Raw genomic sequence first — 19789 nt, forward strand, 5'->3', positions numbered from 1 at the left:
TATAGAAGTGTTTTGTATTGTCTACTACAAAGACAGACTATGTGGGTGCCATTGAGGCATGCAAGGAGGCTTTATGGCTTTCACGTTTGGTGGGAGAGCTTGGCATTACCGAGATCCGTGTCCTCCATTGTGATAGTCAAAGCGCTATCATGCTAGCACGGAACCTCCTCTTTCATGCAAAGACAAAGCACATACATGTGAAGTATCACTTTATGAGAGATGTACTTGACAGCGAAAGCATTGAGCTTGTCAAGGTACATACAAATAATAACCCTGTAGATCTTCTCACACAAAGGGTATTCTAGCAAAGCGATTTGCTCATTGCTAATAGATGATGGGAGTTGGATAGTATATGTATTTCAGCTTTGTACATACTTAGACTTAGCTAATTAAGGCACATTGCCTTTAGGTGGGAGGTTGTTGGGAATAAAGAGCCACCGTGCCTTTTACATGTGTACAGGTGTGAACGCATTCTTAGCACTTATACTTTTATATGTCTATCTCAAAAACCTAAAAGAGGTACACTGAAATGTACCCACACATCGTGCATCTCTCTCTCTCTCTCTCTCTCTCTCTCTCTCTCTTTGTACTACTGCTCGCGTTTTCTCTCTATCTACCACCATTGTCATTGTTGATCATCGCATCTCTGCTGCGTACCACTCACTTCATGACAAGGGATCATTCGAGGCATATAGGCCCACCAGCCATAGAACCTTCCCTTCGTCTCTCTCTCTCTCTCTCTCTCATCAAGGAGTTGAAATTAATGAAGTGAAATATTTACAAAATGGCCTTCTAGCCAATCAATCATACTCAAAGACAACACATGGAGCCAAATGCCTACAAAAACAAAAGAGTATAAGTAGAAGAAGGGGATCATGAAGCAAGCACAATTGGGGTGGTTTGAATGGTATCAATCCATGGAGTAGTCACCTCTTGTGAGGATTTCACCAACTAAAACTGTTGAAGTATTTCTCCATAATAACAATCCTCAAACATGGCCACATGACCACAAATACCTAAGCTGAAACGAAATTAATGCTTTGTGTGTTTGCGAGATATGTTAAAGACTAGTCCAAAACAAAAAATGAAAAATATAGGGATGCTATGAACGCAAAATATTTGTGGACCGCATCTTGGCCAAAATTCAAGAATGAATGGTTGTATGCTAACATGTCACTAAAGTCCATACTTCGTGACTGAAACCCGAACCTGTCTAGCGATCAAGTGAGAGATAAAAATATGAATAGGAGTCTCATCACATATGTACTACAAAAGACACATCTACCATTGGAGATCTTGCGACCATGCAACATATATTGTGTGGGGGAATTACCAATAAGAAGCATTCACATAAAAATTTTCCCCTTGTAAGGAAGGTTAGACCTGTGCAATTGAAGCCATGAGCTATCTCAAGGAGCCTAAACTTTATTTACTTTCTCAATCACCCCTCTATTATCCTCAACCATTTTATGATAAACTTGATTTGCTAATCATTTCAAAAAAACATCCAATTGCACAAAGGCCTAATCTAGCCATGGGGATAAAGGCTGAAATGCAAGCAAAGGGGAATATCGCCGAAGTCGTTCCTCTAAGTTCGACCAAATCAGCCTGTAACACAGAGGTATCCAAAAGTATTGACGGATATGGTAAAAAGACAAAATCCAAGACTCACCAAGAATGATAGAATCTCATATGGTTCTCAAACCCAATAGTGCCATCCTATTAAACTTTTAACGCTCCATGTGCGTATCAAGCAATTCGAGCAACATGGATGTGGCCAAAACCTCAAGTTGCAAGGAATTAGCCTTCTTTCTAGAGTCAGAGAGATGCCAAATAGTGAAGGATCTCCTACCACCAGCAAGAGATCAAGTGTGAAAGAAGAAAAGATTATGGGGATTTGACTACTTGAGTTGAATTTGGAACATGCCAGCAAGAGGCTTGAATCATGTGAGATGCCAATTTTCTCAATAGAAGCTATAGAAATGTGTGCCCAAGGATGACGTTGGGCCATCGGCAAATCTTGTGATGGAATGGCATACATACCGCTTAATGGAGGGGTAACTGAAGAGATTGTTCTCACTTAATTCCTTCATTAGGGATGCCCCATTAGTCCTTTGTTGTTTGCGTTGGTGACTCATCCATTGAATAAGCTAGCAATTGATGGTGAAATCGTTGGTTTGGCTCTTGCTAGTAGGGCCAAGCTTTTGGGATAGTCTCTTAGAGACGATTCATTTATGTTTCTTATGGGTGAGTCGTCCAAACTAGATAGAGCAATGGCCATTTGGAGATGGTTTGGTCTAGAAATCCACTCTCATCAATCGTATAGAGAGATCTACATTCTCTCTTTCTTTCTTTTTTTCATAAAACTCTCTCTCTCTCTCTCTCTCTCTCTCTCTCTCTCATGCACACGCACATAATTACTCCATACCTAGGCCAACAAGTTGCAGGTTGGGTGAGGTCTAGGGCAGTTAGGCAATGGCTACGACAAACCTTCGACGACTTTGTAAGGTCATCTAGAGGGTGTAGGGAGCATATGGAGATGGTTGGCTATTGTAGAATTATCAAGGATAAGATGGATGCCCAAACATGCTCTATTTATGGAGGATTTTTTGGTCTTTTATTTTGGTAATCGGCATTTAATTGCTTTTTGCAAATATTTTAAGAAGAACAAAGTGAGCATCAGTAATATTTAATTAGTGCATGCCTTAATCTTAGTATTTTAACAAAACAGACCAAGATGCACATGTAAAATAGGAACAAGCTCAACCATGCACAAAGATTAGTGAGAAGACTAAATCAACATTGAAGAAGCCTTCTCTTAAGTAGAAAGACGAAGTGAATGAAAAAAGGATTAAAACAAAACATAGCAAGAAGGTGTTGACTATCAAGGCGTGATGTTGCAAGACACTGGCCAGCAAGATGTTGACCACCATAAGCAATGATGTTTTACTGATGGTAAAGGAACAAATCGTTGACCGAGCAAGCTAGAAGTTGGATGATTAACAACCCCGAGAAATCAGCATTCAAAAGAGACCCACATTGTGCTTGATGACATGAGGCCATCGGCACCTTACACAAACATCCATCACCAAGATGCAAGATGTCCCAAACTAGACTAAAATGTGAATTTGTGGTGCAACGCCCAAGGCCACAAAAACTCAAATCTTGCACGCCTCAAATGTAGGAAGCAAAGATTGAGCAAGATCCCCATATTTGATGCCGTGTGAGAAGCACTGAAAGTCTGAATGGAAGTGGAAGCCATAAGCACATGCTCTATTTATAGAGGATTTTTTGGCCTTTTATTTTGGTAATCAGCATTTAATTGATTTTTGCAGTTGTTTTAAGGAGAATAAAGTAAGCATTAGTAATATTTAATTAGTGCATGCCTTAATCCTAGTATTTTAACAAAACAAACCAAGATGCACATGTAAAATAGGAACAAGCTCAACCATGCACAAAGACTAGTGAGAAGACTAAATCAACACTAAAGAAGCCTTCTCTTAAGTAGAAAGACAAAGTGAATGAAAAAAGGATGAAAACAAAACATAGCAAGAATGTGTTGACTATCAAGGTATGATGTTGCAAGACACTGACGAGCAAGATGTTGACCACCACACGCAATGATGTCTTGCTGATGGTAAAGTAACAAATCATTGACCAAGCAAGCTAGAAGTTGGATGATTAACGGCCCCGAGAAATGAGTGTTTAAAAGAACCCCACGTTGCGCTTGAAGACATGAGGCCATCCGCACCTTACACAAACATCTGTCACCAAGATGCATGATGTAATTTGTGGTGCATCAAACACCCAAGGCCACAAAAACTCAAATCTTGCATGCCTCAAATGTAGGGAGCAAAGATTGAGCAAGATCCCCATATTTGATGCCGTGTGAGAAGCACCGAATGGAAGTGGAAGCCATAAGCACATGAGACAAGGACACATGAAGAACAAAGCAAAGACAAAAAACATAAGACCTCAACAATGGAAAATGGGATCCATATCATACACTAGATAATCAACACATATCTAAAAATTCATTCTATACTGATTAGCTCTTTAAAATAGCCCCAAGACATGTAAATTACCAAAAGTTTCATTAAACAAGAAGTGGTTCTAGAGAGTTTCTATATCCTACATGCAAGACCCTAATTTGGGATGATCCTCCTACATCTATAAATAGACAGGCTGCCCACTATTCAGCTCCATCCTTGTGTGCAGGTTTCTTACTCTACCGTGAAGTTTTCAGCCATTAGCCACCTACCACCTGTTGTCCAACCCCTTGCGACTATAGTAGACCCTCTCAAGTACTCCGTGCCCTAATTCCAACTATCACTTTGTTGTCTAGACCTTCCCCTCAACTGCATTTGCAGTCATGCTGCCATTGCCAGCTGTTTTACTCTCTCTCGCACCTTTCCAGCTATACACCTTTCCTACAATTGTACTCGTGCTGTCTACAACTCTTGTGTGCAGTTTTCAGCTTCCAATCGGTGGTACACTGCTGCATTTACCAGATTTCAGCCTTCAGACTACTGTGTTTTGGTGACCAACTTGATGCTCTTCATTTTTCAGCACTCTTTCAATTCTAGCTGGTGGATACAGCACTCCAGATTCGTCCGGACGTCACCCTCTGACATCATTCATTGCTCTGCATTCTATACTCTTACATTCATTCATGGCATTGGTTCATTCACTTCAGAGTTCCCTTCCCTCTCTGTTTGTGTTTGTGTTTTGGCATTTTGAGTTTGAGTTTGAATTTATTGCATTATTGTTTGAGGTATTGTGTTTTAGTCATTCGTACATTCTGTGTTTTCTCAGTGCAAACCTTAGCATAATCTTCATAGGGTGGACCTCCACAAAAAATAGAAAGGCACACATATATATGAGGTGATGAAGTGAGTGATGCGCTGCAGAGATGCAATGTCCGGCGATGAAATGTCAGGTAAAGAGCAAAACACGTGAGCAACAGCAGCGAGTGAGAGCGAGAGATGCAAGATGTTCTTGGGTACAATTGGAGTGTGTACCACTTTAGGTTTTTAGATAGATATATATGAAAGTACAAGTGTGCTAAGGGTGCGTTCACACCCGTGCACATATAAAAGGCACGATGGCCCTTTATTCCCAACAACCTCCCACCTAAAGGCAATGTGCCTTAAGAGGAGAAAAGAATCAGCTAAGTCTAAGTATGTACAAAGCTGAAATACATATATCTATCCAACTCCCATCATCTGTCAGCAATGAGCAAACCGCTCTGCTGGAAGACCCTTTGTGAGAAGATCTGTAGGATTATCATCTGTATGCACTTTGACAAGCTCAATGCTCTTGCTGTCAAGTACATCTCTGATGAAGTGATACTTCACCTGTATGTGCTTCGTCTTTGCATGAAAGACGGGATTCCGTGCTAGCATGATAGCACTCTGACTATCACAATGAAGAACGGGTAACTCTGTAATGCCAAGATCTCCCACCAGACGTGAAAGCCATAAAGCCTCCTTGCATGCCTCAGTAGCAGCCACATACTCTGCCTCTGTAGTAGACAATGCAACACACTTCTGTAGCCTAGAGATCCAAGAGACTGCTCCTCCTGTGAAGGTAAACACATACCCAGAAGTGGACTTTCTACAGTCCGCATGACCAGCATAGTCTGCATCCGTAAAGCCAACGACAGATGCTTTCTGCTTTCCAAAGCAGATGCACAAATCACTTGTGCCTTTGAGGTATCTCATAATACCTTTTCACTGCTTTCCAATGCTTTTTGCCAGGGTTTGCCATATATCTGCTAACCACTCCCACTGCAAAGGCAATGTCAGGACGTGTAGCAACCATAGCATACATCAAGCTGCCAACAGCTGAAGCATATGGAATCTTGGCCATTTCAGCCTTCTCATCATCAGATGTAGGGCTGTCCTCTGCACTGAGTTTCACATATGGAGGCAATGGAACACCAATTGGTTTCCCCCCCTCCATATTGAAACGTTGCAAAACCTTAGAGACATACTCCTGTTGAGATAGAAAGAGTAATCCTTTGGACCTATCTCTGAGTATTCGCATGCCAAGAATGTGATTTGCATCACCAAGATCCTTCATGTCAAAGCTGCCATGAAGACTTTGCTTCAACGAATCCAAGGCATGAGTATCCCTGCCAGCAATCAGCATGTCATCAACATACAGAACCAAGATAATTAGGCTGCCATCTGCGGCCTTCTTGGTGTACAAGCAGTGATCCACTTGACTTCTTTGAAAACCTTGAAACTGCATAAATGTATCAAACTTATGATACCATTCTCTTGGTGCTTGCTTCAGCCCATACAAACTCCGTTTGAGCTTACATACTATCTTCTCTTTGCCTTTAGCCACAAACCCTTCAGGCTGCTGCATATATATGTCTTCATGCAGATCACCATGTAAAAATGCAGTCTTTACATCCATCCGTATGAGCTCCATATCTTCAGCTGCAACCAAGCCCAAAATGGTTCTCAATGTAGTCATTTTGACTACAGGAGAGAAGATCTCATCAAAATCAACTCCATGTTCCTGCTTGTACCCCTTAGCAAACAATCTGGCTTTGTACTTTGGCGAGGAACCAGAAGTGACCTTCATCTTATAAACCCATTTGCATGGAAGCGTTTTCTGCCCTTTAGGCAACTGCACCAAGTCCCAAGTGCCGTTTTTCTCAAGAGATTCCATCTCTGACAGCATGGCTTTATACCATTTCTTGCTGTCCTGTCTGTCCATTGCTTCCTTGAAGCATGATGGCTCACCACAGTCAGTGATCATGACATAATCAGCCACATTATTTGCACCAGGAACGAATCTGTCGGGCTGTCTAGTAGCCCTAGACGATCTCCTAACCCAATGATCATTGTTTGCTGGCTGTTCAGCCTGCATATTATCATTTACAGCTTGCTGTCCTGGCATTTCAGCCTGCAAATCAACATTAACAGCTTGCTGTCCTGGCTGTTCCTGCACATTTAGTGGCTCATCATTATGGGCAATGGCTGGCTGATCATTTCCAGCATCATTTTCTGCATTCGCAGGTTCACGACCTTCCCGGAAGATAACATCATTGCTGCGCACTGTTTTCCTTTTCACGGGATCCCACAATCTATACCCCATTTCACCCTCGTCACCATATCCTAGGAATATGCATTTACAGGACTTTGGCTCAAGTTTGCTGCGGTCTTCCTTACGAATGTGCACAAAAGCCTCGCAGCCAAACACTCGTAAATGAGCATAAGAAGGTGGCTTGCCCGACCACGCTTCCTGAGGGACTCCCCCCCCAAAGACCTGTTTGGTGACCGATTGATCAAGTGAACGGCTGTCATAACAGCCTCTGCCCAAAAACCATGGGGTAATGCAGCATGAGACAGCATAGTACGGACTTTATCCTGTATAGTCCTGTTCATACGCTCTGCAACTCCATTCTGGGGTGGATTATGAGGGGCAGTGAGCTCCCTTTTTATCCCTTTGCTGTCACAAAATGCCTGAAAGGCCTTGGACACATATTCCCCACCATTGTCAGAGCGAAGACACTTAAGTGTCTTATCAGTTTGATTTTCAACCAATGCCAAGAAGTTTTTAAACTTGTCAAGTACTTCATCCTTGCTACGAATGGGGTAAACCCATACCTTCTGTGTAGCATCATCGACAAAGGTGACAAAGTACTTCTTCCCCCCCAAAGACAATCCTGGCATCTGACATACATCTGAATGTACTAACTCTAGAGGTGAAGATTTCAAAGAAAGAGATTTCTTATGAGATGTCTGCGCATGCTTACCATAGACACAATGATCACAATGCTCAAAATCAGCATAACGGAGACAAGGCAAGTAACCCAAACGAGAAAGAACTTTCATTCCTGTTTGACTCATGTGTCCTAACCGGCCATGCCACAAAGAAACACTTGGCTGCTCGGTTACTGCGACAACATGGTCACGCACACTAGATACATGAAGAGGATACAGAGTATCACTCTTTGAACCCCTGGCAATGACTCTAGATCCTGTACTGATCTTCCATTTTCCATCGCCAAATGTGGTATGATAACCATCATCATCTAGCTGCCCAGTACTGATTAAGCTCTTCTTGAGCTCAGGTACATGACGAACATTCTGAAGAGTAAAGACAGAACCATGCTGAAACTGAAGCTGCACATTGCCAATGCCTGCAATATCACATGCTGAGTTGTCCCCGAGATGGACAACACCATGTCGACCGCCTGTATAATCGGAAAACCAATCTCTGTAAGGGGTGATATGAAAGGAGGCACCCGAATCTAAAATCCAGGTATGCATGTCATCAGCCGAATCGGCAACCAATGCATGGGCATCAAAACATGAAGACACGAAGAGTACATCGTTCCCACTGTCACTGTCCTGAGTGACTACATTCACCTCTTCGATCTTGACGCTGCTCTTCTTGGGCTGGCTCTCTTTCTTCTCTTCCTTGCTGTCCTCTGTCTTCTTGCCTTTCCCTTTCTCTTTCTTCCACTTGTAACAGTCACGTTTGAAGTGACCTTTCTTGCCACAGTGGTGGCATTCCACATTCTTGCCGCGAGACATGCTGCGACCCTTGCCATCAGATTTTCCCTTCTGCTGTGATCTGCCCCTGGTATGCAAGGCACTAGACGACTTACTTGATGCATTATTTTGCCTATTCATCTCTTCCATAAGCAAAGAGCTTTCCACGTCAGAATACATAAGCATAGCATTCGAGTTACTCAAAGCAGTCCTGAATGTATCCCAACTCTCTGGTAGAGTGCAAAGCAGAAAGGTAGCTTTAAACTCGTCATCAATGACAAACTTCAAAGCAACCAGCTGGCTGAAAATTGAGTTGAATTCACTCAGATGATTTGACATAGCAGTTCCTTCTTTCATCCGCAAATCCATAAGCTTTTTTAGCCAATACACCTTACTAGCTGCACTCTTCTGAGCATACAATTCCTCCAGTCTAGTCCAAATGGCATAGGCAGTGTCCAAACCCTCTATGTTAAACAGCAGAGCATCAGAGACAGATAGCTCAATGGTCGAGCGTGCAAGCTCGTTCAACTCATCCCAGTCATCTTATTCCACATCTGCGGGCTTTACCCCTTTGGCCTTGATCGGCTTAGCCTGCTTCTTCTGCAACAGGATATTGTAGCATTGCTTTTGCCACACTACAAAATTATGTGCACCCTCAAGTTTCTTGATGTGCATAAGATGGCTGCTATCGCTGCTGCCAGCCATGATTTTCAGTCCAAAATATGACCACAAATTCAGCAAATGCAGGCCCAAACTGTCAAACAAGTGACCAAGGTACAAACAAGTACCAACTAGCAATAAGTACCAGTTAAAAGTAGAAATTTCAGATCTGCAAATCAATTTTCAGAAGCACCAAATGTTGTGCTACAGCACTCCACAACTGATGACAGCTGTTCCAAGGACAAATACATCACATTACATGAGAAGTCCCAAATTTTAGCTGCAATTTCTGCTGTACATGCACCCAAAGGCATAAAATTTGACCCGCACGGTCAAAAGCCCCAAGGTTTTGTGCTCAAAACATCAACCATACATCTGCACTGTCTCTGACATGCATAGAGTAGACCAATTTTGCCAAGATGAAGCAATTTCAGCAAAACCCCCAAATTTTTCAAGTGTCGGGCGTCCAAATTGCATGAAATTAAACCCGCATGTACATAAAATGACCAATTTGCGCACAAATTTTGCTCAAACAGCAAAAGCCCCAAATTGCACGGGGTCCAATGTGCATCAATGTCAAGAAATTGGGTCAATTTCAGCCCAATTTTAACATGTACATGAAAAGCCCCAAATTTTGGAGGCAAAATGTCACAAATTCCTGCAATTTCTGAGACAGAATCTCACTATGTGTCTTGCTCGTGTCAAATCCGGACAAATCCCCAAATTTGTGGCTCAAATCTGCCCAAAACACAGAACTGTGCTTACACGCGCGAACTCCCGTCAGTGGGCAAAGGGGGCAGCTTGCAGTAAACCTTTGAAAATTAAAAAATTTTGCAAGAGAAATTTGACGAAAAACTGTCCCGTAACGTGACGACTGCTGCGTTTTGACCTGCCGCCAGCGTTTTGACCTGCCGCCAGCTGCACGTGGCCTGGAAAGTCACGAACTGACCTGGCGTGACCTGCGTGACCAGCGCCTGTGCAAAACACGTCACTTCTGACCTGCGCCTGACCTGCACGCTGCCTGGAACTGCACGCCTGACTGCACACTGTCCAAGAACAGTGACGAGCTGACCAGAAAATGACTGACTGACCTGCGCGCAACCTGGGAAATGTTGCCTGGCTGAAAAACGTGACCTGTGGACTGCGAGAAGCACGAACACCTTAACCGAAGCTGACTGCGAGAAGCGCGAACACCTTAGCCGAAGCTCTGATACCAGTTTGAAGTGAGTGATGCGCTGCGGAGATGCAATGTCCGGCGATGAAATGTCAGGTAAAGAGCAAAACACGTGAGCAACAGCAGCGAGTGAGAGCGAGAGATGCAAGATGTTCTTGGGTACAATTGGAGTGTGTACCACTTTAGGTTTTTAGATAGATATATATGAAAGTACAAGTGTGCTAAGGGTGCGTTCACACCCGTGCACATATAAAAGGCACGATGGCCCTTTATTCCCAACAGGTGAGAGAATGGGACTTCAACTACTAGAGGCCAAGGTCAGCCCACAAAACTGCCACTAAGCCTCCCATACAGTGCCCACACACACAACTATATAGAAGCTAGTAAATGGCTTGATACACACATAATATACAGTGTCAACAAGACCTCTCTAAATCAAACATCTTCCTCATGTTGACATCGTCTTTGTTCTTCCTAACTTGTGTTTCACAATTTGTCTCGAGAAACAATCTCCTTTTGCCATCTTTTTTGTGTCAAGAAACAATGGAGTGAGCCTCGAACTGGCCGTGTCTCTAGGACCAGTACTAAGGTGAGGGCACCTTAAGATGACTGCACAGTCTTGACTGATCAAACGGCAGCACCTATGCATGAAGATGCTTTGGAGGGAGCGAAACACAGTGCTCTAGACAATGGGATGTCGAAGTAGACACGAGTGATGAAAGGACAACAGGGAGAAAAACAGAGTTGGCGTTGTCAATAAAGAAGAAGATAAAGACCAACAGTCCAAGTGTGCTCAGGAGGTAGAAAACCGGCTAGATGGCCTGCTAAAGACAAAAACACAGCAACATCAGTGTGGGAACAGGTCCTGTAAGCAGTTTAGTCAACTCATGTGTGAGTCTCGGCTATGCTTGATATTATTGGGTAATTTAGGCATTTTATAGTGGTCATTTTAGTGATTATTTAGGCATTTATTTTGTTGGCCGATCATCATTAAATGTTGGTCAACCAGTTGCCATATTTGGCATATTTTGGGCCTATTTATTCACTGGCTCCTCCTCTCATTTGCTGGTCGATCATCATTAAATGCTGGTCAACCAGTTGCCATATTTGGCATATCTTGGGCTTATTAATTCAGTGGCTCCTCCTCTCATTCACTCATCATCACTTTTCTGGTGATCTTCTTGTTAAAGAGAGCAGCCAGTGTCACGGGGACGTAAAATTTTGAGATGCTTTAATCTTGCTAGTAACATTTAATTAAGTTACTAATCAAATGTGCAAGGTTGTTTAGCACATGTGATGCACATGGCAGTTATTTCATGGGAACGGGCCAAGGACCCCGAGGATGCAGTGGGTGTTAAAGGCAAAAGTTGTGTTAAGTTATGCCAACTGGGTTTTGGTGGTCAGTTGGTGCCAGGTTGGACCCTAGGACAATTGTTTGGCCATTAAGTGTCAGTGGTGACACTAGAGACTAGCATTAATTAATTAATTGATTAATGCTAGTCTAAGGGTCAACAGAGGTTGGGAACCACTCCAAGTTGCAAATGGCCTAGCCAATTTCATTACAGATGGGCATGTTTAATTTTGGGCAGGGTCAAAAGGGCTGAAATTAATTTTCAGAATTAATTAATTCTGAAAAATTAATTTAATGACTGAAAATGCATTAGAAAGGCTGCCACTTGGCAAAACTTTCCCATGCAACTAGGGAGAAGGCTGTTGGAGGGTGGTGGAAGTGGAATTGCAGCTGTTCGGAGCTTGGAAGAGGGAGAGGAGGTGATTAGATTTGGCTCTGAGAGGCGACAACGACTGATCATGCGCCGCGATAGGATAGGGGGCAACAGGTTTTCTCTTCCGCCTCAAGAGAGGCGGCGGTAGGAGAGGAGGGCTCAACAGCAGAGCTGATGTTTTATCCCCCTTTTGAAGCTATTGGTGCCATCAGATTTGTCATCAGAGCTACGAATCAGAAGATACATTTCAGCTGATTTTCTCTCTTTCTACAGCACTCTCTCATCTCCTCCAGTCTATGCTCAAGTATTCTCAGCAATTCTCAGCCATGGGTAGCAGAGTACAGCCAAATTTGGTGGACAGCAGAGAGTTTACTGCTGTAAACCCTAAATTACAGCAATAATTAGGGTTTAGCAACCACCTTGGGACCCGTGCCATCAGTCAAAGGCATTGTACACTGAAGTCAGCACCGGAAATTCGTGGAATTTTGAGGATTTCAGATGCAAGCCCATCTATTGTGAATTTGGGGCAGCATTTGACCAGTTGGGGTTCCATTAGAGCAAGTCCTGGGTGAAAATCAAGGGGCAATTTGCTTGAATGCTTTGCTGATTATTGGAACAGCAAGGGGCTTTTGAATCAGCCAAGGAGATCGTGAAATCTCGGCTTGTAATTTATCCATCAGCAATTGAAATTAAAGAAATACCGAAAGGGACGCTAGTTTTGGGGCCAACAGGGTGTCCATTGTCCAAGTTTATGAAGGTAAAGTGAGCATTTCAGTTTATGTTCATTTGCTAATTGCTGTAATTAAGTGTTTAATTAGGTTAAACCACCCTATCCGAGAAGGAAGGCTGGTTTCAGCCAGTGTCAATGCTCACACAAGCAGTGACTCACTGTTGTATGCATCATTATCGTGTTTGGTATATGGATTCCATTTTCCGAGCACATCTCTAAGTTCTCTTCCTTTGCAGTATTCTTTTGTTTCCTTTTTCTTTTGTCTCGTGTTCAACAGTTTATTTCAGCACTTGTCTATGCTTCCATTGTTGCACTACTTGTGACATGGTATCAAATTGCAAGATCTAGGTTCTTACTATGATTTTTTTGCTAATTACAAGTCTTCCTTCCCCCTATTTATCAGGCATGCGCTTTTCAAGCCAGCAACCTATGTTTTCAGCCCCTAACCATGGCTGGGCAATCGTTTGTATAGGCCGTTTTTGTTGCTTTTAACTGTTTTTTCTTCATTTTGCAACAATTGGATCTTGTTTTTTATCAAATTTTTTATTACACTGCATGTGAATTCTCAATTCATGAAGTCTTTGCTGTTGGTTTGGTTGTATTTCCTCTTCATATACCCCCTATTTTCTCTTCTTCTCCTCTTCAAATGGCTACTCTGTGCACTTCTACAAATGATAAGCTACATGGACCTGATTATCTTACATTGAGTGTTGTAATGAAAGCTTGGTTTGTGCGAAAGCGGATTTGGTACATTGTATGTGGAGCTATTCCTCGGTCTTAGCATCCTTTTCCTCTTCCCGACGATTTTGATGAGGAAAACCATGAGGAAGCTGTGCTTACATGGGATTCGGACAATGCTCATGTGTATTGTGCACTACTTCGCTATATTTCTAAAGAAGTTCTATCGACGGTTACCTCCTATAGGACATCATCAAAAATATGGTTGAAGCTTTAGATGTTGTATAAGGCACCTTCCCCCATGCATGTTGTGACCCTTTATAGATAGCTTCAATAGATTCAATCATTTTTGCTCCATATTACATAGAGACAATACCAACTTCAACACATACAGTCAGCCCTTTGAGAGGCATGTCTTGTGGGTATGGTACTCTACAAACTCCCCTCGGAGTTTGATGCTGTGGAAAATGCAAATGTTTTGAGGGCGCAGATATCCTCTACACCTGTGAGATTTACACATATGTCCTTGATGCTTCTTGAGCATGAGATATCTTTGCATTTACAAGGTAGGCTCTCATCTCATTATGGTGGATTCAATGAGGCCTTTACAACTTCAGAGAGAGGTGGATAAGAAGAAGAAGTCGAAGGCCTAGTGTTATCACTATGGTAAGAAGGGCCATTTGCGAAAGGAGTGCAAGGAGTTAGCAGCCTCACGGAAGAAGAAGAAGAAGCGGGATGTGGACTCCTCCGATGAGTCATCCTCTTCCTCAAATTGTGATTCCGATCCTTCGGCCAAGGCAAAGTCTGTGGCGCGGAAGAGATCCACTTTTTCAAACCGCAAAAAGGGCTTGGTTGCATCTTCCTCAACTACTTTCTAGTCCAAGTGATATGGTCATCGCTCACAACTCTCTGGTGCCAGAGAGGGAGTATAAGAGGCAAGTGAGATGGGGCAGCTGCGCCTCATCTATACAAGTATACAGGTGCACAGGTTTTGAGACATTCTTGATGCATTGACCGAAGTCTAGTAGGTTCAAATCCTGGAGCTGGGATTGACATCCAAGTTCATAATGAGTTGTTTTCTTTGACAGAGAGCAGGCTTGGCTCCTAGTCTTGAGCTCACATGAGGGGACACTTTGGCAGTCTTAACCAAAGGTGGGGAATCCATGGTCACATATGTTCAAAGGCATTTTTGACAAGATAGACTTGTGTGCTACTGTGAGACATTGTTGATAAACACGGAAATCTATTATGACTCTTCTCTATTTTTAGGAGCCAGTATGATCAACATTGACCCCAGGTTCTCTCCGAGGCACCTTGGTGGTGGCTTGATCACCCACTACTTGGATATCCATGGTTTTACACTAGTGGTTCTCTGTTGTATATGATTATCATTGTATCATTGTATTGTATCCGATCACCCATGATCTAAGAGAGCGTGTTAGCAGCTTAGTCGGCTCATGTGTGAGTCTAGTCTATGCTTGATATTATTAGGTAATTTAGGCATTTTATAGTAGTCATCTTAGTCATTATTTTGGCATTTAAATGCTGGTCGACCAGCTGCCATATTTGGCATATTTTGGGCCTATTTATTCAATGGCTCCTCTCATTCAGTCGTCGTCACTCTTCAGGTAGTCTTTTTGGTGGAGAGAGGAGCCAGTCCCGATGCCCACACAGCCAAGTACTCATTGTTGTAAGCATCATTCTCGTGTTTGGTATATGGATTTCATTTCTTGAGCACATCTCTGAGTTCTCTTTCTTTGCAGTGTTCTTTTGTTCTTTTGTTTCCTTTCTCTTCTGCCTTGTGTTCAGCAGTTTATTTCAGCACTTGTCTATGCTTCCATTGCTGCACTTCTGACAGTCCGAAACTGCAGACACAGCAGTGCTCAGGTCAAAGACTGCTGGTAGCAGCCACGTGTGGAGCCGGGCAGCAGCTGGAGCACCAAAATGCATGTCAGAACTGCTAGGAAATCAGGTCACCAGCATGAGGATGAAGGTCACCAGTCAGCTGGAGAAGGCATGGCTGCTGGCCAGATTTGCCCTGAAAACACAGCCTGAAAGTGGACAAAGTACGGTGCCAGCAATAGGTAGTACATGAAGCCTATGAATTGAGATGTCCTCAGGGTGTGAACAGCAGTGGAGAGTGCTGAGGAGTGCACAAACGAATGAAAAATGAATGATATAGTGTGGAAGACTAATGCTCATGCCCTATTTATAGGCAGAATTTGGGCATTTATCCTACCATGCACCATAAATGCCAAATAAATACTAATAAGCCTTTTTGGGGCTGTAAATGGAGACCTAAATGAGGTGTTCATAAATGACTTTGGTTGCTTAATCTTTTGAACTCTTAAAGCTGCTTCCCTTCTGCTTGTGCTAAAGTTTTCTCCCCTTTACTTCTTGTGCTTGTTGCTATCATTGTTTGGTGTTTGCTATTGCTGCTGGTGCTGCTTTCTTTGTGTGTTTTGCACTTGTTTCAGCCGAAGTGTTTAGAATGTAACAGCTGTGGACTGGTTCTCAGAATAGGCCAAAATATACAGTGCTCTGATGGCTTTCAAGTAGCCAGAAAACTAAATTTGGGCCAACTTAGTTTAGTATGTACTTTTCTGTTATTGGAAACTTGTAAGAAAGTAGTGAAGCTATTGAAATTGTGTTTTGTTTGTATAGTGGACAGGCATGGGCAACAAAGAACTGTTAGACTATTTCAAAGATTATAATGTCCTCAAGGCTAAAGCTGCTTATGGTCCCCAAGGTCATCGTGGGATGAGCATTCTTGTGTTTCCTGAGACACCAACAGGATACATGGATGCACAACGTCTTGATAAATGTTTCAAAGATGAAATGAGAGGACGAGCTAACTGGGACAAGCCTGGGAAAGTCATATCCCATCCAGGTGGCAAGCGCATACTATATGGTTACATGGCATCTAATGAAGATATGGATATATTTAACAAACATGCTGGTAAGTTTTTTAACTTTTTGTATATGATCTGTGTAAATTATGGTTTGTCAAGTTGGCGTGCTTTTCCATTTCCTGATATGCTATGTGGCTGTTCATCCAGGCAAATCCAAGCTCAAGTGGAATCTCAAGAGGCTGAGTGAAGTTGTAGTGGTGCCTATGCGGCAGATGCACGAAGATAATGAGCAGTTGAATCATTTGAAAGTGAAAGTTGAACAGCAGAAAGAGGAGAGCAAAACCCTTGCAAAAACGGTCAGCTTGATTACCAATACATTGCGGTTGAGAGAAGAAGAGATTAAAATAATTAGGCATCAAGCCTTGAAACAGCATAATCAAAATCAGGAAGAGGTATGGAGTAGTTAAAGCAACAATGCTCTTCGAGTTTCTTTGATGTAGTCACATAGTATTTTTCTAGGTAATATCTTAAAGGGCATTTTGAAATATTATGTAGAAGTTTGCCTAGACAACCTTTCTGTTAAGAGGACTCCTTCCAATTTTCTGTCCTGTGCCCTGTTGGGTTCTCGAGCAGCTTGTGAGCTTATGGCAGCGACCTTTTTACGCTCAAGTATATGAAGCATCGACAGTTTTGAGAACCTGTCAATAAGCATGATAGCTAAATTCTCCCTGCATAATGTAGTACAGGCACCAAAGGACACACTACGCTACTCTCACCTTGATTGCTTGACAATTTTCTGCATGCAAGCAGTTAGTTCTCCTTGGACCACCCAAGGTAATTTTTCCTACAGATTCCACAAATTGTCTTGTTTGAAATCAAGTTCTATCATAGGACAGAAAATCAGGATATGGTCAACCATTGTTGAGGCAGAAACTTGGAATATGGTCAAATGCTATTCAGGATTGCTGGTCACGTCAGTTATGTTGATTTTGTTGGCAGTCTATGTGCTGCTAGTGTCTTTGTGAGCTTTTCAAGCTTGCTTGCTGACTCCTGGTAGACTCTTCTGTTATGCATGAGAAGCAAAGTCACACTTTTTTTTGTAGTGTGCTTGATAAGCAGAGCCACACTTGGTGTTGCAGAAAAACAGTATCAAGGCAGGCAGAATGAATGGCATACATTTAGGATATGTTAAAAGTGATACCACCTGGATGTACTCTCTACTTCCTTGAAGATGCATCACGTGGATATATTCTCCACTTCCTTGAAGATGAATGTCATATATCACCTGGATGCTGTGATAGATGAAATCCAATCATCTGGATGGAGTGGTAGACCGACATCCATTTAGGATACCTTAGCAGGTACGTGATTACGTATAACCTGGGATGTATTTGCTACTGCTTTGCAGATGGATGAACTCGAGAAAGCTTACAAGAACAAAATAAATCAACTCATGAAGAGAAGGGCAAAGCAAGAAGAGGAGCTTCAACAACAGGAGGAACACTTCAAGGAGCAGCAGATTGAACAAGTTGAGCAGCTTGAGGAAAAGCAGGCTAGGATTCCCAAGGATAAGGAGCAAAGCCGGCACAAGTAAGAGGAAGAGGAGTGTTTATGCGTATGATATGCTCAATTGTTCTTCTTCATTCATATATGCACTGAAACCATTCATTTTCTTTTTTTTTTTACAGGCTAGCTGAGGAAATAGCTCAGAAGTCTGAGCTTATAGAAACAAGCATAAATGATTGCAAAGACTACGAGTCACAAAAGAGAGATCTAATGGCAAAGCATCACATGAAAAGGGTAGAGTTCATGCGAAATCAGTTGGAACAGTTGCTTGCTTTCGAAAAGGAATTGGAGGAGGAGAAGGCACAGCTTCAGGAGCTTTACCTCTCTAGGATGAGAGGAAGCTGAATATAATATATACCTGGCTGAACCTACAGCAGTATTTGTCTTAGGTGCTTAAAATCTGTTGAGCTGCTATTTATGTGGTATTATGACGTGATAGTCCTCCATACCTTGCGCAGCCAACTTTGGATTGATTGGTCCTTCTCAAGCTTTACTCCAGCCAACTTTGGATTGATCGTTCCTTCTCAAGCTTTACATGAACCTGTTGAACTTCTATGACCGCATCGTGCACACCAATAAGCCATGTTTTCATGATGGCCTGCCTCTTCGATGCATTTTTGTAAAAGGTTTTCATGACAGGCCTGCTGCTTAGACTCATGTCTGTAGCAGGTTTCATGACATGTAGCCTTTGAATAAATCAGGTGACTCGTTCGAACCCTTACTGTCCCTCTTCTCTAGAGTCGCAGCAGGTGCCACCGCTAGACAGATCTCTCTTGTACGTCTGTTTTCATGAATTACATCATAACGTGTTTATACGTAGCCTATTAGCTAGCATAGATCTCTCCTCCCTTTGTTGTACGCTGCTGATAGTCTTTCGTCCCAGGCTTTATATTAGTCTAGTCACTTGCACTTTCGACGCAAATAGATTTGTTCTGCTGGAGTGCAGCCGTTGATTGGAACCTACGCACTAATCAACCTCAAGCTACTCTCAAATCAAAATTGAGCATCGACTGCATTGGCTTAACTACTTGCCCTTGCCCAGCATTTAAAATATTTATAGCAATGTGGCTTTACTTAGGATATAATATTTAATGAAACTATGGATTGCTAGAAACTCCTCTCCCTTTGAGTCTCAAAGTGAACACACACACACACACACTCTCTCTCTCTCCACACGGCCATGCCTGCAATAGCAAAGTGTGTGGTGTACACCATTGTGAAGCTTGCAAAGGTACGCCTCGCTCGCTTTACATTTTTATATGCAACTGTTTCCTCAAGAAATGTCATTTTCAAAGGTGATTTGAGCACAAAAGTATATGAACCTTGACCTTTAATGAAGTTAAATTTTTTTGAATGCCCTCTCAAAACATAGTGCAAAGAGTATAATGTAGACCAATGAAACTTGCCCTTAACAATGGAAGCTCTCTCTCTCTCTCTCTCTCTCTCTCTCTCTCTCTCTCTCACATTAGGTTGAGTGTTCTCACATTCAAGTTGGTATAATCGTACCATTCGAAATGTGTATAAACTCTATCCTAGACCATCGTATTTACCACTCCCAAGATGATGGATTACTCCGGCCTCGAGTCGTGCCCTCGTCGCCTCGCGTTGTTGACTCCAACGTCTTGGAGAATCTGTAGTCTCCTCCCTCAATCAGCGCCAATTGTTCGCGTCTAACCACTCAGGCTTTGCAGTCCCACTTGATCTTTGATGTGAATCCATTCATATGTGCAAATATCCATTAAGAATGTGTTCATGAGTCAAATAGAAATGTCCTTAGTTCCTTAGTATCCCTACCACTCATTTATAGTTTATAGCACCAAGTTGGAGTGTGTGCTATTATGAAAGTGTTTCTTAAGAGAGATTGTGTAAATTAGAGTGTTTTATAATCT

At 42.5% G+C, this 19789-nt stretch overlaps 1 protein-coding gene across 4 annotated transcripts in view; it reads left to right on the forward strand.

Moving 5' to 3' along the window:
- Nucleotides 1-18617, forward strand: part of LOC148038129 (protein SUPPRESSOR OF GENE SILENCING 3 homolog) — a 55714-nt gene extending 37097 nt beyond the window's left edge. For 3 of the 4 annotated variants that reach the window (XM_087669257.1, XM_087669262.1, XM_087669279.1), the window contains 4 exons: nucleotides 16147-16441; nucleotides 16542-16786; nucleotides 17743-17924; nucleotides 18023-18617. In XM_087669257.1, coding sequence (XP_087525383.1) covers nucleotides 16147-16441; nucleotides 16542-16786; nucleotides 17743-17924; nucleotides 18023-18245 — 945 coding nt within the window. In that variant the 3' untranslated portion in view covers nucleotides 18246-18617. Of the gene's footprint in view, nucleotides 1-16146; nucleotides 16442-16541; nucleotides 16787-17473; nucleotides 17925-18022 lie in introns of those variants that run through there. The other variant, XM_087669271.1, reaches the window with a different exon arrangement.
- Nucleotides 18618-19789: the final 1172 nt, after the last annotated feature.

Source organism: Lygodium microphyllum, chromosome 3 (genome assembly GCF_053477565.2).
Source record: "Lygodium microphyllum isolate KBCC chromosome 3, Lygodium_microphyllum_v1.1.10, whole genome shotgun sequence".
NCBI lineage: Eukaryota > Viridiplantae > Streptophyta > Polypodiopsida > Schizaeales > Lygodiaceae > Lygodium > Lygodium microphyllum.